General features: G+C 39.4%; 1 protein-coding gene and 1 pseudogene across 2 annotated transcripts; one reads left to right on the forward strand and one right to left on the reverse strand.

Annotated features, from left to right (window-relative positions):
• Window positions 1–1,000: 1,000 nt before the first annotated feature.
• On the reverse strand, window positions 1,001–9,522 carry LOC121301068 (multidrug resistance-associated protein 1). 2 transcript variants are annotated; one of them, XM_041230182.1, is made up of 8 exons: window positions 9,279–9,522; window positions 6,503–6,679; window positions 6,266–6,391; window positions 4,910–5,047; window positions 2,943–3,011; window positions 2,161–2,222; window positions 1,591–1,722; window positions 1,001–1,263 (listed from the first exon to the last, which is right to left on the reverse strand). In XM_041230182.1, the coding sequence occupies exons 1-8, from the start codon at window positions 9,318–9,320 to the stop codon at window positions 1,053–1,055; spliced, it is 957 nt and encodes a 318-aa protein (XP_041086116.1). In that variant the 5' UTR covers window positions 9,321–9,522; the 3' UTR covers window positions 1,001–1,052. The 2 variants fall into 2 exon arrangements, with proteins under 2 accessions (XP_041086116.1, XP_041086115.1); XM_041230181.1 differs by having other exon boundaries at window positions 2,943–3,068.
• Window positions 9,523–17,791: 8,269 nt separating this feature from the next.
• On the forward strand, window positions 17,792–19,406 carry LOC121300490 (annotated as a pseudogene).
• Window positions 19,407–23,136: the final 3,730 nt, after the last annotated feature.

Raw genomic sequence — 23,136 nt, forward strand, 5'->3', positions numbered from 1 at the left:
ATAAAGGAACAGTCTGCATGAGGACACTCGGCTGTCCCCAATCTTTCTGTGGTCGCTCGGTGCAGCTTCAGCAGTTCTGCAAGGAAAGCCTCCTTTCTGGAGCATCTCTCTCCTTGTCTGAGGGGCTAAGAGGGGGGCAGAGCCGGGATACTGTGGGCAAAGCTCTCCAGCTCTCAAGCCACTGCTGTAATTAACACACACATCAGGACTGATGTGTTATTCTCAGCTGCTCCTGTCATTTCCCGGGTTGGCCGACTCCCGCAGGTCAGATGAATGAACGGCAGCACAGAAATTAAACTGCAGCTAAAACCAATCGTACTCAGGGTTGCAAATTCGGTGCATGTGTTTGTGTACAAATTATTTTTCTCAAAAGAAAAAAAAATTATAGGCTGCTATGAGTCTTGCCATGGATGAGAGAGATGTGGCAGAACTTCCTTTTTACAAAATTTTAAAGCAGGCAAACATGGTTACAAATATGGGTGTGAATAGATATGGAGTACGCACTAAAAACTAATGGGGGGGGGGGGCCTGATAATTTAGCACCAATAGGCTTTCTGGTGCTAAACTTTCAAAACAGTTTAGTACCAATTTTCAAAATAATTTGCACCCGATTGCACTGTAGCACCAACCCACAGGATCAGCAAAACTCTAACCCAGCTGTACACCAACGGAATTTGAGTAGTTGCTTTAAGTTATCTGAAGGCGATGTTTATAAATGCATTAGTTCAAGTCATGACCTAATACATCCCGGAAGCTATTATGAGCAAAAATGACAGACATTATTCACAAGAACAGACAACGTGTACACGTATGGAATTTAAAGCTTGCCAGTCCCCACTTGCTCCAATAATAATCCAGCGATCGTTCAAAAGAAATAAGAATTAAGAATTGTGCAGCTGGCTTGTTCACTCTGATTTCAGATCTGGATCACGTCACAAGTAGCCTGGATAAGAATTAATCATCCAAATATAAATTGAGTCTTTGTTGCCTGTTCAGTACAGCGTTTTTAAAGCTGATGTGACTGTGTGCAGGTGAGTGTGGATCACCCTCTCTTACCTGAGTACCTGTGGGATGGAAAACATGAAGACGTCGTGCACCACAAGACACAACGTCCCTGACAGGAAGTAGGGGCCGAACACCCTCGCTAGCGCCCTCAGCAGGCAGAAACCGGAACTCTGCTCCTTCTGGAGCTTCCTGAGCAGCTGGGCCTGGTCAGGCATCCTGGAGCCCAGTGTGGCCGTGGGGGGCAAGGAGTCTGTTTTTCTGTGAGAGGAACAGAGAACAAGGTCACTGTCACACAAGTCAGGAGAGTTTTCCATTTGAATACATCAAGTGAGGTGTACATGATATGTGCAGAAGAATGGTATTGAGGTATGCTTTGAATTTTTGCCACAAGATTAATCATTTGGTAAAGCTCATTATGGCTCTTTCATGTTACTTAATGATATTCCTCAAAGCACAACTTTAAAAGCAAGCTTCATGATTGATCAAGGGTTGAGCTGATTTCATTATGAGAACCAGTGAGTCTTTGTGTGTTTGTGAGACATGGAGACAGGCTGATTCTTGTACTGTTTTTGCCTCATCTCTTACTGCTGTAGCTTGGCACACTCCATGGTCCACTCCTGCTCCAGGTCAGAGATGATCTTTTCAGATGTGTCATCCTTCCTCAGAGACCACAGGTCTTCAGCCTTCAGTGGTGTCCTGTATCCTTTTACCACCAGCCTTGGAATAGAACCAGTAAGATCAGAGACCAGCACCAGGGACTGGGTTTTGTAAGTTGTAGGAAATGCTTTACAGCCCATATAAACGTTTACCATGGTATTTGTGCATTATTTTTACAGTCATACACACCCATAGTTATACTATGGATTTACCATAGTTTACCCTGGTTTATCATGTTTATTAATATCCTTTACCATACCTCATTATTCTTTACAGTACCTATTCTTCACCATGCCTACACTTTGCTTTTACTATAGTAAGCTTTTGTAAGGGAGACACCAGTTGGTTTCAACAGTAAAGACTTACGGTACTGACTTGCTTTGCCTGGCTTTTGTACAAAAGTCTTTATTTTACTGCAGTGCTTTGAGGTGCTGTTTTATAATACATTGTATTTTATTGTTAATTGTAAGTATGTGCGATGAGAAGGGGAGTTCATACCCAGTGAACCACCAGAAGAGTATCTTAGAGAGGAAGGAGGCGTCCTGGTCTGGACAAGGGTTCTACAAGGAAAAAAATAGCACAAGCTGGTTAGTAAGGACCCCTAGAGAGAGCGAACACACATTTTCTCTTTGCTACTAGAACCAGTAAGACAGTGCCATACAATCAAGCTGCGAGAACTAAAAACCTCAAGGTTTACTGTAATTTAGAATCGTTTATAGACTGCAAGATTACTAGAGATATGTGACTAATGTTGGGCACTTTTACACAGGGGTGGTAGTGTGAGGGAATGCTGTGGATGGGCCTATAAGCTGCTTTGTGATTTCCCTTTCCAAACAGCAAATACAAAGCAGATTTAAAGCATGCTCCTGCTGCGCAGTAACTCGCCGACACCGGCCTGCTGACAGTGGCCTCTATTTAAAACACGCCCTCACAGAGGAACAGGTTCCAAGCCACAGTGTGTAACTCGCCTCAGGAAGTGAGGGAGTCAAGCTTCATCAGTCCTCGCATAACGGGAAAGGCCACTGGGTGTCACAGACATCTTTCTGCCACCCTCCTCATGTAACCTTCTATATTGGGTAGTTATAGTTCTACAAGCATATACAGGGGGTGTTCCAAATTCACTTGACCAGGGAAAAAAGCATGATTATGGGTAAAATCTGTCAGGTAGCAACAGTAGAGCGTGTGGTTAGACGGATGTAGAGATGGCAACCTTTGTGTTCGCAGAAATTACAACTGTATTACATTCCTGATCAGAATCTAAAAAGTTTAACACCACTCACTGTCTCTTTGATGGGCACTGTAGAAAAGGGGGGTTGGTCAGCGAAACAGGACAGGACCAGTTCAGCCAGCTGCAGGGCAAAGTGGGAGAAAAAAGCAGCATAACGCACAACGTCCGACGAGAAACCCTGCAACGAAAAACATGGATCACACTCTATCCAGCGTGGGTGCATCATGGTAAGAGAGGTTCTGTACCACCTCAATGCTTCTTGTAGATAGTCTTTATGTGGCTTAGGGTGTTACTTAAGAGTTCTGTCTAGTCGTTTCCTTCCATGGACAGAGTGGGACCATTTTGGTTTACATTTGTGTGCATGGCTATGCTTGTTAATATCTCTGCAGCATATTGAAGACTTGTTGTAATCGTCAAAGACTGTTATTAAATTTGTGAAACAAAGATAATTGTTGTGGAGATGACAGGTTTTTAAAAACCTTCAAAAAGGAAAACAAAAGCTGTGATACACGGAAATACTTATATTATAATTAATATATCTATATATATATAATAATTCGACACTTATATATACCATTTATATATATATATATATATATATATATATATATATATATATATATATATATATATATATATATATTAGCTCCACCAAACCAGCCAACAGTGAACCAGCCCAGTGTTTAAAGCAGACAGCAACTGAGCAATCAAACAGTTAATTGTGTCTAATTTTTGTAAACCCAGTGATGAGTCGAATGAAAGGCCTTGGTTGTGGGCCAACCTGTGAATGGGAATTAAAATCAAGATTCAATATCCCTCCGGAAATCAGGGTTAAATAGAGAAAGGCTGCCCTATTTCATCAAAATGTGCATTGTAGATAAAAATACAAATGATTTTTGGTTATGTTAAGGAGTCATGTAAGCAAAATCTATAGATGTACTGAAACTTCTATGTTTGTTAAGGTGGGTAGGTGGTGGTAGTGTATGTCTAAAGAAATACATACAAAGCCTGTCCTTTCTCCATGTGTGTATATATATATATATATATAAAGTTATATAAAATAAATTGACAACTTGCTTAAATTTGTCTGCCCCAAGAACACAGCGCTGGCTTGGTACTCTACACTGGTATGCTGTGACTGAAACCAAGCCTGACCAAATGCCTTCCTCACTGCCAGCTTTTTTCTAAAGGGCACGAGACACTTCCTGGCCACAAATGCCCCTAATTTCCCATGCTGTAATTGTGGCCTTTTCTGCTATTACGCTTTGGTCCATATAAAAAAAAAAAAAAAAAAAAAAAAACATCTGTAGTTGAAATGACATTTTAAAAGGGGTGAGCACAGTTAAACTGCTGTCCTACATGTAGATTATAGAAATGTGTCTTATTTTTGTCAAGCCAAAACACTTGTCTCCTCTGTGAACATCTGCACCAGAATTGTGAATTTCTTTACTGTTCCTGAAAAGAAACCCTTATGGTTGCTGGGAAGCTGCTTTTTTCCCAAAGGTTACTGTTTCGGAAGGCTTGGCTGTCCGAGCCACAGGAGGTCTCAGTATCCCAGAGAGCCACGTCTCTCCTCACACCGCACACACAATCAGCCTGCTAATTTACACCTTGGTGGTAATTACTGTGTCTGTGAAAGTTCTGGAAATGATTTGCTCTAATCTACTCATTGAATTACAGGAGGTGTGGGATATGTAGAAAATGCACACGTGTAATAAATTCCTACCCCCGTACAATTTAGACTATACCCAGTAGTGTTTTATTGTTTATTTAATTGTAATAATTAATACAAAGCCTCATACAACTCTGCAACAATACCAGATATTTATGATCGGAGAACAATAGCTCTGGTGTATAGAAGTTACAAATACAGAAACAGACCAGGTAGAGAGAAGCACAGAGAGGCAGGGAAGCAGCTAAACAGGGGTTAGTCCATCATTCATAAATACCTGCCATAAAATAGTGCTTGTGTTCAGTGAATGAATCAGGATCAGATGTACTCGCTCCTGGTGCTCTTACCTCCTCGACAGCAAGCTGGATCTTTGCCCTCAGGGGTACCAGCGCACAGACGACTGCCAGCAGCCAGTAGATGAACAGGAAGACAGAGGATCGACAGCCGTGGCTCCGCTCGTTCTGGATCAGCAGAACCGCCAGCACCTGTAGGGTAAAGGTACAGTCCGAGAACCTTCTCTCTAAAAACACCCACTATCAGCTTGCAGGTAAAGTGTCTTTATACTTTTTTAAAACAGACAAATGTGGTCTGATTATAAAGTTAGTTTGGCCACTTCTTTGCTGCTGCCTAACTAAATAAAGGATTCTATAACCAGCTTTGATCACAACGCTACCCATATATTTAATTAATGCATAAATCTCACTTATCTATCTATCAATCATATGCCTCTGTAGCTGGACACTGGCAGTGGACCATCCCATTCTGAATAATATCCCTGCCTACACATCCTTTTCTACTGGTGATCCACCCCATTCTGAAAAACAGGATGCATGATGCAGAGGCACTAATGGTCAATGAATGATGTCAATGTTATATAAAAAAAAAGAAAAAAAAAAACCTTTCCCTATAATCATCAAGGATTCGTTGCACAGGAATGAAGTAAAATCTTAGAAAGACACAAGATCATGTTCACGTTTCCTACATCTACAGCAGTAATGTTTCTCTTGAGTTGCTGTAAGTTGATTACAATAGAGAAATGCTGACTCTTGTTGAGTGTCAGCAGTTTTAACAAAAAGGCAGCTTTTCGAAGGTTTAAAGAACTAAACCAAGCATGATGGACCGACAAGACATGGTAACAAGGATAAGCAGTAGTGAAAATGACCCGGTTTGTAGTGACATCGGCAGCACACAAGGTGACTCTATTAAACTCAGGTTTCCAGACTTGCTAAATCCAACTCTGTGACTTGACTCTTTATGTTTCAGATCCATGTTTGTCTTTTTTTATTGACATTGCTGTCTGCCTGGACCACGCGTGGGCAGGCTGTCTCTGCCCCTCTCTATACCGCGTTCATGTGTCTGTGGTGATGGTCTGTCTAAATTCCCAGGAAAAAGTGACTGTTTAAGATGAAAATTAATTTACTGGTCATTTGAGTTGAGTGACTGCCAGCGCAGGAAATTGTGGTCTTTTGTCTGTTCAAGATTGTCTATTACAACCTATAAAAAAAAAATACTAATACCTATTCATCTTCCCAAACCGCTGTGATAAAACATGAAAAAGCAAAGCAAAGTGTAGTGACTAAAAGAAGGCTAAACATACTTGTCCTGGGAGTAAATGTTAGCAGCTATTGAGCTCTGTTTGCAGCAGTGTGCTCTCCTTCTTTGTTAGGTGTATAAAGGCAGAGCCCAGGAATAAAGTGAATTACCACAGAAAGGCTTCGAATCCCAGGGCTGACCAGGAACACCAGATGCTGCTGGATCTCACTGTGTCTCTCCAACAGAATGTAGAAAAACTCTACGAATCCAAATGAGGCCAGGAGAAAACCGAGGACCTGGGGACGTGAAGAAAAAGGGGTCAGGTCAAACTCAATCACAACTCATTACTTACAACTGTTTTTGCTACTAAACATCTGACGCTGATTCAAGCATACTTTCTCCCTTACCACTTTGGTGCAACAAAGGCAGGACAAGCGGATGTGCCCGCGGTCATGGCAGTAGAGGTACAGGAAATAGAAAGGTGCGCACACCCAGAGGTAGATACAGGGCACCCACACCAGCACTGTGTTCTGGAAACACTGGGTCAGGTCTGGGTTGGGAGTGTACCATGTCTGGTTCCAATCCTGAAACAGTCAGAGAACACAATAAAACAAACAACTCAACATGGTGTGGATATTGTAAACTTGTTCTTTAACCCATCAGGGAATGATGCTATTTACGCAGTAATGATTCCCTTCCAGATTCTTCATATAGGTGTATTTAAGTCCATTACAGGACTAGCTGAGAGCACAATATAGTAAAGCAGGGAGAGAGACAAAAAATTGTTGGTTCCAATAGCCATCCTCTTCAGTATGTCAGGATCAAGTTGGTTCAATGTGTAGACAGGTTTTAGTGTAGTGTACTAGGAGGAACAGATACGAAACACATATGCAAGTGAGATGGGATTGCTTTGGTTGTGAGGTTCAGCTTCATGACTAATTCACAGGGCAGTTGTCTGACTGAAAATGCCCCGCTTTCCATTATTATCCTGTGCATTTCTAGATGAAAAATGACATCTTGTTTTTAACAACCCTGTTTTTTTTTTTTTTTTTTCCTGTAAGATTCAGATGGAAATCTGAAGTAACGGGTCTCTGTAAACAAACTGGTGTTGTCTGGGACGGAAGTGGTTAATTCCAGTCTTAGGCTCACTGACTTCACTCTCTCCATTCTTAAGGATAAGTGGATCAACCACAATTCATTCCAGCTGGTCCCCCTTTATACAACATCTCCTACAGAAAGCACCGAGCCAAAACCTTAGCCTTGCAGGGGGTCGAGTGGGTTTTCCAGAGCACTGCAGTGTACAGCAAACTCAGAACATGACATTTCTTCCAGCATAGGCACAGCTGGTAAATCACCGGGAGAGTGATGTAAATTGGTATAACCAAAAGCAAGCAATGTAGACTTCTCCAGAACATGCAATTTGTTGTATGTAACAAAGTGAATTCACTTTAAATACTGAGTTTTTGAATGTTTTGAAATGCGTATTTGTACATTTCAATCAGTATAATATTTAATAGATTATTTTGAGCCCATTTTCACTATCCTAGAGGAGCTCTTGCCGCTAATCAAGTTGCAGTAGTCGAAACTTCAGTTATTATCTTCCGTTAATCTGAAACTATAATTATTTTATTAGCACTGTACTCTGTTACATAACATTTTTAATACAAATTAGTTGAACCAAGAAACATACACATATACGGGCCAGTTCTTTCAGAGTTACTATTATGTGGAGCGTTATTATTAACACTTCATAATAAATTAAAATTATAATGTAGCATTATTAAAAGTTGGCTTAACTTAATTAATGAAAACTTTGGAGTTTACTTCTAATAGTTATTACGAATCAATCCCAAACCTTTTAACTGTTGCCTTAGTAAAACACTGTCTTTACCAAATGAATTGGCTTCTTTAATTCCAGTACAGCACACTGTCTAGTCCTCCCTTAATTTCCAAAGGAACGCAGAAATCAAAGAGATGGAAATACTGTAATGGTATTGCCAGCAATACTACAATTCTGCAAAACATATGTGTGCTGCAGGATAGTTGGCAGCATTTTAATGATTAAATAAACATGTGTTTACGTGTTGTTTGTGTACAGTACTGAATACACTTCCAATCACTGGGTTGGGGTTTGAGTTGTGCCCAGACCAGAACCACTAAGTAAACACATAGGCCACTATGGTCGGTTCCATAGAGTGGCCCTGGGTTAGGGAGTACAGTGTTAACCATCTCTGCACTGTGAAGGAACACCACCACCAAGCCTCTATACAGACAGTGTCATACTTTCAATTTTACTACACTTACTATCATTTTGCCTTTTCAAGAAAGCATTAATGTCCAGGGATCAAATACAAACCATTATCAGAGGTTCAGTAAGGGTATTGGGGTCTGGGAACCAGACGTTCTTTGAACATGATGTTTTGGTTTAAAATGTCAACACAGACGTTAGCAAACAAAACGAAACTAAAAAAAAAAAAAAAAAAAAACTTGTGAAAACATCAATGTCCACATTGCAGGCTGTTACAGAAATGCAGTAACTAGAAAACATGAAAAGATGAAAATGATTTAAATAAAGCTGTTTCTTTAAAAACCCTTGTCAGAATGATGATGGTTGTGCAAATACAACAAAAAGGAATTATGAAACTCTGGGATGGAAAAAAGACTCCTATTGCATAGCAGATTCACCCATACCAGGTTTTAATATGTGCTTGATTAGCTATAACGTACAGCTAATAAGGTTGGGTGTGTTATTAAACTCAGAGTAAAACCAGGAATGGATCAAACTGCTATACAATGGGAGTCATATTTCCAAGCCTGAAACTGCTGATAAAGTTCTAAATAACTGATCTGAAAATTAATGTCATGAATATGAATTGTGTTTTTTTAAATCCTCACCAATAAAAACTAATTAATTCTGAAATCCATACTTGTAACATTAGTTACTGATGGAATTCATTTTTATTGAAATGTTGACAGTCCAATATACTGTATATGCTACCCTTTGAGATAAATATTAATATTTACAGTGTGTTTCAGAATATGTGTTCCACTTGGCATAGCTTTCTATAGCATATTCCAGGTTTCTTACAGAAATGTAAACAAAAAAGAATCCTAAGGGAATAGATATTTGCATAAAATGTCAGCTCATCTACTTTTTCTTAACCAAATCTGAGACACACTCACCCATAGAGGGTCTAGCCCACTGAGACTGCAGAAGGAATCCATCCCTCTCTCCTCTGCTGTTCACTTTAAGAAATAAATCCTCTTCAGTCAGTCAAGTGCATCAGTGCAAGTATCTTCTACTAAGTATTCTTCTTCTTCAGCTCCTCGGCACTGCGTAGCTGCTTCGAAATCCCAGGTCTCTCTGAGCACTTCTCCCTGGCCCTGTCCTGTTTATGAAAGGGACCTGTCCCGTCCTGCCAGCTAGCAGGACCCCACAGGGTGGGTGTAAAGATCATACATCTCTCTCTCTCTCTCTCTCTCTCTCTCTCTCTCTCTCTCTCTCTCTCTCTCTCTCTCTCTCTCTCTCTCTCTCTCTCTCCTCTCTCTCTCTCTCCCCCCCCCCCCCCCCCCCCCCTCTCTTTCTTCACACACTTGCGATGGGTTTGGCTCTAGCAGGTTCTAAGCTTTGCAGGATGCTAAGTGAATGCTGATTAAACAGTACATGCTTCTGTCTGCCTCAGCTCTCTCTCCCTCTGACTCAGTACACAGGCATATGCTTTTACAGTGTTGCAGTCCTTCTTTAGCAAACCGGCTTAATTTCAATCAGCCAAAATAATTAAAAGAACCACTTGAATACGCAGTTCTTTAGCAACCCGCTCCACCTGCTTCAGTATATGTAGCTTCAACAGATACCATAGGATGAAAATGCTTGGGAAGCGACCAGGGTATTAAACACAGATATAGAATGACTGAGTTAAAGCCAGATTATTAGTCACCAATCAATGTAGATAATATCATATTCTAAAGAAATGCCGTCATTTACATAAAATAAAACATCTTAATTATGTTTTAACTGCTTTTTACAAAACATAAAATCAATTACAGAATATACAGTAACAGACTTCTGTGGCATCTAAGAAATCTTGAAAAGCTGTCATAAGACCCCTGTTGCATAGCAGTTTCCCCCATTCCACGTTTTCCTATGAGTTTGATAAGCCACAGAGTATAGGTAACAAGCTCAGGTGTGTTTTAATAAACTCCCAGTAAATCTAGAAATGGATCAAACTGTTATGCTATGGGAGTCTTATTTCCACCCCAGCTGTGTATTTATCTGCAGGTCTGGCCCTCCATATTAAATATTGCTATCAGCTTCTGACTATGACGTTAAGGATCAGTTAGGTACAAAATAATTGTTTTAGTAACGTTGTGTGGATTGTGGCACACTGGTGTTGTTTCAAATCTCTGGGAAAAAAAGTGTGACAGAATGAAAAATGTATGTTCTGTCAGTCTGAGGTTTGGCTCATCTCCTATATACCGATATAGGGGGTTTGGCTATATATGTATATATATATATATATATATATATATATATATATATATATATATATATATATATATATATAATATAATTTTACCCAAGCATTTCTTATTCTAGCTTTGACATCCTTGCTAGGAAAACAACCTGCCCAGCTGTTAGCCAGACCATGTTCCTCTCTATGAAAAGTTTTCCTGTTCAGGTATATACATTTTGCCTTTTTGCTGCATGTTCGGATTGATGGGCTTGTGTGCAAGATAAGATAACAATAACGTGACGTGATAAAAAAATAGTCTTAAACTGCAGGCCCACTAAACATTTGCTCCCATTCTGTTGGCCTCAAAGGCCAAAGGCTAAATAAATATTAATATAAGCAGATTTTGCACATTTCTGCGTCCTTGATCAGTAACATTTAGACTTCAGGTTTTGTTTACTTAGTTGTCAGGTTAGACGGGTATTGCAGCTTTTGGGGAATATTTTACATCAAAAACAAAACGTGTCTACCTTTTTAAGCCTAAGTCAGAAAACAATGTAAGAAGGTTCATTAATAATAGTTCAATGTATCATTTTTATTTTATTTTTAATATAAAAAATCGAAAAAATATATTTAAAAATCCTGTACCTGCCAAAACAAGTCAGTCCAATTACCCCAGTGTAATTAAATCCAAACCTGTGTGTTATAACAAGCCTGTGTTTGTTTAAAAGAAATCAACTTAAACATTCTCTGCCCAGCAGAAATAAAGATAACTGCTGGCGTCTGCTCCACACTGGCAACAACAAGATAACCACAATTGCTTTTCATACTAGTTATGCTTTTTTAAATTTACTTTTGCAAATTGCATCAAGTTAGTACTTAGAACTTTACTCTGTACACATATCACTCACACGTGCTCAGATTTAGCAAAGTTGGAAGATTGAGAAATTATTTTGGAAAGACCTAATTCCCAAGCCAGGTCTACACCACTGCAACCACTGTACAACAGTAAACACAAGCAGGTACTGCCTTCCATACCCTGTGGCACATGGCCTGCTTTCAATGCACGACACTGTCCCTCAGAATAAATACTGAAAAACGACTGCAGAAAAACAAAACAGGGTACACTTCCAAACACAGGTACATTAACTGCAAGTAGTTATACTCTTGTTACCATTTAAGTCTTGTTATATTGGAACAAGCTGTGAGTTTTACACATTCGTTTTGCCCACAGTGGGTGTTACTGCACAAGTTAGCAGTCTCGGAGATATCCAAGACTAAATAGCAAGTGGTCGGCAATGAGTTGCATTGGCAGATCAACGAGAGGATCGGCTGCCAGTGTCATTGCACTTAACTGTTTTTTAAGAGCACTCATTTTAAATAAAAAAAAGAAGAATTCCTGGGTGTGCAGCACAGGGTATCTGCAAGTTCTGCACACGGTTGAGGCAGCCTAGGTCAGAGGTCAACAGGAGCGAGAGGTCTTTCAGAAAAGGCTGTGAGGGGAAACTGGAAGGCTTCAGCGTCACAGAACAGCCTTGGAACATCGCCACATTGGTCACAACATATTGCATTCTGGGCGGGAAAGTCCCTTCAAACAGGCAGCTGTGATTGGCTGCCAGCGGCTCTGGGGGAGTCACAACAGAGGAGCGGTTAACCAGCACCGGGCACCTACACTTCTTGTGGGCTCTGGAAGGAGGAAAAGCAGTCTAGTCAAAATAATATAGTCATTTTAGGAACTTGTACACAACTAGAGCTAAATATAGTCCTGGTAACACCAGGGAGCAGCATGCGTTCAAAACCATTGGGAACTGGAAAAAGTAGTAGCAGCTCTTTCTTGAACAAACAGTGCGGCTGCGGGAAAATATTCCAGGGAACAATAAAGCAAATTCAGATGTTTCACCACCAGCCCCCTCATGGTAATAAAGTGCCTCTCTCTCCCATTGTGTGGTTATGTGGTGCAGGGAGAGTACACGCACTGGTGTTGTGATGTTTTTGTCCTGTACAGTATAAAGCTACAGGTAGGGTGAGAGCAGGATACAGAGCTTCTTATACCGTTTTATTACCCCCTCGCACCGAGTGCAGTGTGCAGAAATGATGAACTGGGTGAGAGGGAGCGTGGCGCACTCAAGTCCAGAATACATTTATTTTATTGTACAATATACTGTATATGTCCATGCATTTTGTTATTCTGTAGTACCAATAGCAAAATATACACTTTTAATTCACAATTCAGGATAATAATAACATTCTACTGCAATGCTGTGCAACTACATTTTCTGAGCTTTCATGGCAGCTTGTAAACTCTGTAATACACCTACAGAGCCGACCTTGAATGTTCAAATTAAACAAATAAGGTCCAGCATAAACCAAGATTCACAATAGCAAAGCCTGGCACATGGCATGCCAGGTGAACATCATGGGGTTAGTAACTGCTGGTTTGTTTGGTGCAATGTTTTGGTGGCAGGTTCCACTGAAACCATTCTATATAACACTGTAATCATTGCTGTACGGCACCTGCATTAATAAACTTCCCACGCTTTCATGGGAAACTCAGGTCAACTGTCTGAATGAGATCTTTCTACACTAAATACCCCTCAGATTGTTTTACCTGGTGCCGATTTCATTTCAGCTCACTACCTCCCCCTTGCAGTAGGCCCATTTAGGGGATGGAATCCAGCAGACAGTTGCTTAAACCATGTTTAATTTGGGCCGCAATATGACCTGGTTAATATTGTGTGCTATTTAAATAAAACAACGTCTTAATCTGTTTGAACCATTATCGTTTTCCTTTTTAGTTGGTGTCTCATTTCTTAATTTCCTCCCCACTAAAACCTCTCTTGGGGTGTACTTACCTAGTGTACAGGTTGACAAAGAGTGGGCTTCAGTCCTCTGTGCAGTCAGTCTCTGACAGACACTAAACCTAGTGCTTTAGATAGTTCCAGTCTCTCTCTCATGAGTAAACTCAGTGTAACACAAATTAATAACCTCAGCAACTGTTTGGGAAGCATTAGCACAAACCCATTTCCGCCTCCTAATCTGGGCAGAGGAGAGCTCACATTTGCTATCAATTATACAGAACCACTTTTACATAATCGTAGTGTTTAGTGTTTCTATTAAAGTCTCAATTAATTCCTTTGAAGCTCTTAACGGAACCCATGGTTCTTGAAAACAAAAAACAGGCTTCTTCAAAAACAGCAAATAAGAAGTAAACCCCTTAGCAGAGTTCCAGAGTTCCTGGTAACTAAACAGATGGAGTGCCCACCTTGACTAGAATAGGCAGTTTATACTCTCCTTAGGACATACTGGTATTAAAAAAGATCCACGAAAGTGCTGTAAATCTGATGTTTAACTGCACTGGAACAGTCACAATTATGCTACATGACTCAAACGGCAATTCCAATGTATTTATAATGCAGCTAAATTGCTGACATGTGTACAGCTAGATTGCAATAGACTATAACTGCAATGTCACTAAAACTGCACTGAATATTTCTGGAGCTATCCCAATGCAATGCACTTTCAAGGTAGTTCCAGAGTACCTTTTTTATTATCGATTCTTAGCTGTTTAAAACAAGCAAGACGACAACTGAAAAAAAAAGTAGGTTCAAAATCGAAGGTCTTTTTTTTTTTTAGCACTTTGTTCACCTTAACTCGCTTTAACTGTTTTGTTTAAAGTGTAATGGTTTTTGTGAAGAGGGCCTATGACCTGTTTCCAGAGGAAGGGAATTCCGTCACTGTGACGCAGCCTCAGAACTCCATGTCACTTCTGATGCATAAATACCATAGACCCACATCCCGTCCAGCACAGGAACCACTGCAGGAAAATAATAGGGTGGATAAGGAGTGGGATGGTAACTCGTTAACATTTTTAAATGCTGTACTATTTTTAGTCAATTCCATTTCCTTCATGGTGGCCTTTTACAAGCACTAAAACTCAATGATACATTTTCAGGCTGCAGTTCTGAGAGCGTCTGGCTATTTAATTAAATCACATACTGTAAGGCATCTAGGGACACTTCTCAAAAAGACAGCTTTAGTGGCTGTCTATTTGTAGTATAACTGAGAACTGCTGATTTTATTAGCCTTCAAATCTGACTAATGCTAAAAATGAATGAATGTGCTATGAATAGAATACAAACCACATACAAATGTCAAGAAAGGCATCAACAGAACGCCCCTACTGTAATTGACACAGCTCTGTAGATACAGGTGACTTAATATCCTATAGGCAAGTAAAGTTTGCTTTTTGCATTGAATAAATAAACATCAAAGCAATAAGGAACTTGTGTTTGTGTTTGAAGGCATTGGAGAACCCCCTGAACAGGACTCAAGACATCTTCTTAAGTCTCAGGGGCATAGGAAGTGAACATGTAGCGTAACAACAGAAGAAACAGGCTTTAGAAACATAATCTGGAACGCAAACAGTTAAACAGCAATGTTTTGACCATTCACCAGCATTCCACAAGGTTATTCCTCTGGGAGCTGAATGAAACTTGAGTTACTTCCACACATCATTCCCTAAAATGTACACTGATCACAGCTTTTTCCGATTTTAACACAGTTAAAGTCAAATTGAGTCACATTGAAATGTCTTTTGAGTCTTTAGAAGAGGGTTTGCCAGCTCGAAGGGGCTATACAAGAGGAGATGGAGAAAAGAAGCTGCTTGATTCTAGTCATGTTTTTGCCCTACAGAGCTATGAAGATGATTGAGAACAGCTTTGCCACTGCAGTCTCACCTACTATAATATTCCACTCTGACCAATGATTACTCTATCCAGACACTAAAGGAGGGGTATTGATAAATGGATTACATCTGTTCATCCCAGCTTTAAACACATTTCTTAGTAACAATGCAATAATATTTTCCAATAAACATAATTACTATGAAAAAATATTTTCTAACAATGCCCAAGGTTGTATTTCTTTCAACAACAGGATGCTGTCCCCATAGCTTAGTAAACCAGGGTCAATGGTCTATTTTTCACAGGATAGGAAAAATTCAAGAATTGCTGCTGAGGGGTATCATGCAGTGAATATGTGAGGTCTCTGACGCTCCTGTCCAGATTAAGCCAAATGGATGGAGCACAGCAATAAAATGTTCAAAGTTACAATCTTGCAATTTTGAGCTACAAGCTTCTAAATGTCTGCACTACTCAACAAATTCTCTCTGGCTTATTTCCAGTTCTCCATTATTATTTCTTTAACCTTGCCAGATGAACTTCAGTGTGTCAGCAATTATTTTTTTCTTATTTAGAATACTTCTAAATCAAACAATATTTTGGTATGAAATGAGCCACATATCTTTGATGAACAGGTAAAAAGTAGCTAATAAACAGTATCGAGATGAGACTTCACAACCCATAATCCACGACCCCTGTTTTGTGATGCAAAGGTAAAATTGCAGATTCTTGCAGATTCTTTTTTTTTTTTTTTTTTTACGCTGTGCTAAAATATTTTGCTTTTCTTGTTTAGTTACAACCTTTTTGTATATTTTGTCTCCTGTCTGGCTAGACCTGCAAAACTAAACTCGGGAAAGTGTTCAGCTGGCTTCTTCTTCCTTCATGCTTGGTGGGTGACTTTTCCCCACTTGTGTAGCCTGCCACAAAGTTCAATCTTCTTCTCTAACCACTGTTAACTTTATCACATGCTCTTTCTGTTCTAGGAATATCATCCCGTTCTACCAACCTGATGTGATTTTTTTTTAAAGAATCAATACTGCTAATAAAGCTGTCATCCCTTGTGTACGACTTTACTATCTAAATGTGATGTACCATCTCAGATTGCTTAAAAAAATAAATAAATAAAATAAAATAAAATAAAATGCATTCAAGTCCTCAGGATCCATGTGACCCAAGCCTGGATGCCAATGCTAATAATGGCGAGTGATTGTATACCTAGGTAACATACAGCATGCTGCATTGTAGGTCTTGAAACAAAGAACTGTAACCCCAACTGGACAGTATACAATACTGCAACTTGTGTTAAACTTTCAGGACCATCTAGGGAGCACTTAATGCAGCTCCTGTGTTTTGTGAATGTTAACTTGTTATGAGTGACATCGCAACACAATACATATACTGGGTATCAGTTTTGTTATTTCTTTATTCAATAAAAAATAAATACCAAAAAATAAATAAATCATGTGTCAGGTAGTCTTAAGGTTCGTTAATATTTACTAAACAAACACAAGGAGCTGAGCATTAATATTAAGGTTATTGACCAAATGCAAAAGGCTCTGAGGTTATGGGAAGAAGATACCGTCAGTATTCCCAAGATGAGAATTGGAAAATGTTAAACTCCCCCAAACTCAAACCATCTCACAACAATCGTTATTTTAGCCGCCCTTCAAAATGACGAATGTAAATCGCGACGCGTTTTTCTTTACGATGCTGGAGCGGACTAAACCACGTCCTCGGTCTGCATAAGTGGCGTCACTCGGGAGCGCCGAGAGACTTCTGAAACATGTTTTACAGTATGCAATGCTTTCTTTGAATGATATGATAGGTTGTATGTTACATATTTAAAAATCGAAAGCGCTTTTACCAAGCATGCACAAAGCCCTCTTCAGTGCTTTACAGGTCGAGGTGATCCAGAATGCCTGTCCTTCGAGTTTGCGGCGGGTTTGTACGCTGTATTGGAGAGGTTGTGAATACAAAGCTATTGGCATGTCATTAATATAGGACATCTACTGTTGCTGTTTAGATAAATAAGTGTGCGTTCACTGGGATCATGGGTGCGTTCAGATTGGTCAGATGCTGCACAAAATCTGCGCAGAATGATTTCCGTAAACTAGTCAAGGTTTCTGACTCTCCAGTCTAACGATGCAATTCAAGTTGTCTATATGATGTGGGTAATTTAATGGAGATTGTTATTATTTTCGATATATTTACTTTTGGGGAGTCTACAGTTTTTGCATAGGAAGCTCATACATAAAAAATAACAATAATAGTTTTTTTTTTCTTTTTACTCTAAAAATAAAGAAAAAATAAAAGTTACACAACTAGAAATAAACAATAAATAAATAAAAGGCATTTTAAGTACAGTTAAGTTGGATTCATGTAATTTCATAACCTGAAAATGTGTTTTTCTAACCTTCATTTAATTGACTAATTTCAGTAAAAAGCTTTGAAAATAGCCCCTTGCATAACATGCGTTTGTGAAGTTTGGAAAGGGGAGGCAGTTTAGCCTGGCGTGGGAGGCATCTACAACTGAGTGCCCCCAGCTCAGGACAGCCCAGAGAAAGACATGCTGGACAGGGTCCTCAGGGTGGATCATGCAGGGGAGTTTGGAGCTAACCGTTTCTACGCGGGACAGAAGGCTATACTAGGGAGGACTGAGACTGGGCTGATCATTCAAGTTCATACAGGAGTACCGTCAGTAACTTCCAAAAAAACCCCAAAGCTTTTATATAGATTTTTTAAAAATGCAAGTAAAATTTAACTACATTAGCTCTGCAATATGTTTTCTTTAATGCAGGGATATAATTAAAGACAATTTCACACATTCCAGGTTTTATTACGAGCATTAGGCACAGTGTATAGGTAACAAGCTCAGGTGTGTCTTATTAAACTCAGGTATGGATCTAGAATAACTTATTTCCATGCTTGTAATGGTATTAAGTTGTTTTGCATTCAGTATGATAAGATTTTTTTGTTGCCCCCCCCCCCCCCCCCCCCAACCCCATGTTAAATTATTTGAACTCCCTGCCCATGTGTTTCTTGTGCAGAAAATGTGTAACCAGGAAAAAGCTCATCTCAAGGTATTTAATGAGCTCATGGCTGACAATACAGTCCGAGCAACCATCTTAATGCCATGATGGAGTCTTGTAGGGTTTGTTTTAGACGAGTTCCAGTAGAGCTCTGGTGATTTTTACCTTCAATGGTGTCCATAGTCTGGTTGTAGATATTGTCAGATTTTAAAGCATTTCATATTGCATGCATCAGTGTAAAGCATGACTGGAAATAGGAGGCATCCTGTAATAGTATTTATTATCTACTAAGCATACATTGTAATTAATTTAAGAATGGTTTAACTTGGTGTAGATGAAACAAACATATCAAACATCCAAGCCACACACCCAATATTAATGTTGACCATGGGCTTATAAGAGTGGTTGGCAATGCCTGTTGAGACTTTTCTGTCTGTGTGGACAGGAGCTTGCTCAGCCCTGTTGGGGAAAGTGGGACCAATGGCCTGTACAGTTGCTGTGGAAGAAAGCATTTCTGAACATTACAACAGTCAAATCAGGACATTAATGGAGGAAGATCCAGACAAATACAAAGAATTACTTGAAGCAAGTATTTTATTTCAGATTGTAAGCTAATGCCTTTGGTACATCAATACTCTTAAGACAGCCCCCCACAGTGGCCTTGTTTTTTAGCGACCTGTCTTGTTACATGTATTGCTTTTAAGAACTTCAGCATTCATTTATTTGTTTAATTTGTTTTAATAGTTGATCAAGATGAGGAAATGGAACGTCAAAATACAGGGATTAACAGAAATAAGATCCATAAGAGGAAGTAACTGCAATGAAGGGAAAGAAAAAACTTTTCTTAAAACCCTGAATACTCTTTTTCTTTATTTCCAGGCTCCTGCTTACTCGCTGATGAAGAACATTATCCAGATGGCTGCAAGGCTGCAATATATGTCTGAACGCATCTAGAATAACTATAGTTCAGAATTACACGCATAGAAGTTTGAATTGAAAGTACAGTATATGTGATTATTTTGTAAATTATAGGTTCTAACGAGAATACTAGTGTTAAACTGTTCTGCAGTACAGTCTGTCCCCCCCCACCCCTTTAAGGATTATATTATAGAGTCTCCAAAAGGTGGCAGTAAAACTCAGGGGCTGAGTTGAAAGCAGGAGGAGCTGAAAATTCAAAATTTGGATAGGTATTAATCAACAGTTTTAGGTAGAGTGTTCTGTTAGGAGTGTACACTCCTGCAACTCTGCTAGATTCTGATGTAACTCTGCTACGGCAGAGAAGCACTTAGCAAGGTCTACTGAAGTGTCATTGTTTGATTAGAGAGCTGCATCCCTGGACACTAGTCTGCAGGAAACGCATCCATCTTGCTGACCCTGCATCTATACCACAGCCTGGGTTTATCGCTTTGTTTTTTCCTCACATGTGTCCCTCTTCCTGTGAATGACTGAATTCCTCAGGCTGTTCTCATTTAGGAGACCTACACAACACCTTAACCAGTACCACATGACCTTTGCTCTTGAGTGCAACAGAATTTATAGACTGTGCTTCATAAACAGTGTGTCAGTCCTGGGGGTTTGCTACCTGAACGAGTGTCATTCTGCTGCACTGGAGGCCAATTGGGTGTAGTCTGCCGCTTATGGCCAAAGCTGGCCACACTATTAATATATATTTTTTTAACTTCCTTTTTTTTTTAAATTGTAATCATGCGCATGTTAGAACAAGATGAATCTGTTTCTGACATTCTTAGGCTTTGTACAGTATCTTGCTAGCATAAGAATATCACCAGAAAAGTATCAAAGCATTCACAAAAAAAATATTGCTCTGTGGTTTTCCTAACAGGATGTACTTGCAAGGACTAGTTAATTTCATTGGACTGGGTTAAGGAGACACACAAAACCTGCAGTACTACTTGTATTGGTAGAAAACAGCTGTCAGTTCGTAACTTTTTGTTTGTGCACCACATATCCTAACGTTTCTCAACTCTGCGGTTCTTAGGCCCTGACCTAAACTTGAAACTGGACACGGTAGCAAATTCTCACCTAGAAAGGGCTTTTATAGATTTAAGTAAAGGCAAGCCCCTCCTTTGTTTGTGGTGGGGGGAGCAGAATTTGGTCTTTGTATATGAAAGTTAGATACCATAAATCAAAGCACAAGCGTATAGGCTGCCATTCCTATAGGAACTCACAGCTGTTCTATGCATTAGGTCATAGCAAAGCAGGATTAGGCTCCTGGACAGAAGCCAAACTGTTGCTTTCAACAACTTGTACAAAATGTTTACCCCACCTGGTTCTGGGACATTCAGTTAGGAGGCCCTTCCCGTTCCAGTCCTCAATAGTGTTTTTCTTTTGGCTTCACAAATCTTTCTCAGGGCTGAGCACTGCAAAACCACTTACTTGCCAAAGGGCTCCCAAACAGCTGAGCAATAAAGTTTTGTTATTATAGTTTATATCATACTGTAGATAGAAAAGAAAGAAATCAACTAAAACCTGAATTAATGTCTTACTTGAGCATCAGCATTTACAATAATCGGGTGCTGTGAACTTTGCAGTAAATTACTCTTGGAACTTCAGGCTTTACATCACTATTGCATAATTTTACAGGCTCTGTCTCCAGTGTTGAATTATATATATATATATATATATATATATATATATATATATATTAAAGCTATGCACATAAGTATGGTAGAGTGTTTTTGGTAGCTATTTTAGAGGTTGTGGATGTGGATTATGGTGAGGAGAAGTAAGCAGATATTCAGTATTTAAATAGGGTATGATTCTATTTTAGGCAAAAACAACCGTTAAAATCCATCGTAAGGGGTGCAGGCTAGGTAGAAGGCTATTTTCCTTGATGTGATGTCATTGGTATTTCAAAATGGTGGTTCAGGTATCAAACCTGACCCCAATGGTTAATGTGCACAGCTCTGCATGGTGTAAGTTTGCCCTTTGTGCACCCAAACTCTTTAAATAGCCATGTCACTGTCAAACCATGAGCAGGTCAAAGAGATTGCACTATATGCACACTTTCATGTGTCTGAACACTTACAGTAATTCATAGCTTTCAGGTTCTTTCATGTTCAATATTCCCTTACTGGCAGGTTAGTAACACAGTCTTGCTCTCTCTTTCGAGAATGGATAGGCATCTGGTACTGCCCAAGAGAGTGATAACTCAATCTCTCACTAATGAAGGCCAGGGAGCTGGTCTTGCTGGTAGAGTGATTGGTAACGCTAGGCTATATTCATAAAGCATTCTGTGTGAGTACTGAAGATGCAGCCCTACTCTATGCCTTTACCAGACAGATAATGCTTCTTGAATACAAGCCATGAAATTGACAGAATTTCTTTTTTTTTTTTTTTTTCAAAACAGAACTTTCATGTGGTCTGAACCTTGTCACATTTCCATTCCTGAAAAGCTAATTGTTGTTTTTGCAAATCAGTTTGTTCATAGATAAATTGTGCGAGGAAGTTGTCTCAAGGAAATATTCAACGCCATCAGTAAATAGAATAGTTTTATTATTTTACTTTACAATTCTCTCAAAACAATACAGTTGACCTTCAGACGTTTAAATGCCATTGACCTCTTAAGTACTCAAACATTATTTCACCAGATACATTTTATTTATACGAGTAGGAGAAAAGTTGTACAATCAACACTTATCTTGTATATGTTATTTTTATTTCACATTAACAGGGTGCTGACAGTTTTATAGCAAAGGGACGTATTAAGGTGCAACCCAGATGTCAGTCTTTAAAAAGACCTTGAGTGGAACAGCCTTTTTGGCTCCAATGTGCAGCGACCAAATTACCATTTCATTAAACATGAGTGATGACTTAGTTCTAATGTAGGTGTTAATAATATTAAACTATAAAATTGACATCTAAATTAGATAGCTATTTCAAACAAAGCAATCATAGCATGGCAGCAAGATGTGTAATGTACCTAAATAATGGCTGTAGCGGCAAACCTCAGGACAGAGATTGTATAATCGTGCCTCATGGTTGCATGCCATTTTAGAACGTTTTTATTGGTGACAGAAATGCTTATTTTCAAATAACGTATAATCTATATGTAATAGATACATAAAGTCATAGCATGTCATCCGTTTATAGTGTGATCAGACTAGAGTAAATGCAGTTGAGCAGCTCCACTAAGTGTGTTGCACAATTCTGGATGATGCTTTACTAGTTACACCTCTCTGAGGAATGTGATGATCTATTGTCCAGAAAATCAGTGACATGCAGTACAGAAGTGCAGTAAACCTCAGAGAGAAAGGTGCTTCAGCTATGAGTTATTGTCAATGTAAAAAATCATGAGTAATATAAATTTATTGAAAGTCATAAAACCTTTAGGATCCGGATCTTATTGTTACTTGGCACCCATAACTTAGCAGTAAAACATCTACCATATCCCATTATTCATCAGTTCCTGACTCTGCTTTACAGTCATGCCGAAAGTACGATTTTGTGTTAAGATGTTTTTATTTTGTGTATTTTGTAATGCATTTAAAACTATCCCTACTGCTGTAGAAAAGACTAAAGCCCTTTATCCATTTAATGCATGGATCAATATCAGCTAGCAAAGTTGTGTTCCGTGCCCATTGGGTTAAGCACAGTCCATTGTGACTTTGCTGAGAACTCCAGATTTGTTTCAGCTGTATACAGCAAGTGCAGCACAGGTCTGAGCTGCATTCAGGTTAGGGGTGTACATTGTTGACAATAATGGGGAGTTGAGGCAAGCAACCAATCAGTAAAATGAAAAGCTGGTCTTTAACACCAAGCCCCGATTGTTCCACCTGCCTCTTCATAACGCTGCAAGCACAGCTCAGCCGTGAAGTCAGCACTAATTTATTAGTTGTGTGTGCTTGCATAAATGCCACCACCT

Source organism: Polyodon spathula, chromosome 26 (genome assembly GCF_017654505.1).
Source record: "Polyodon spathula isolate WHYD16114869_AA chromosome 26, ASM1765450v1, whole genome shotgun sequence".
Classification (NCBI taxonomy): Eukaryota; Metazoa; Chordata; class Actinopteri; order Acipenseriformes; family Polyodontidae; genus Polyodon; species Polyodon spathula.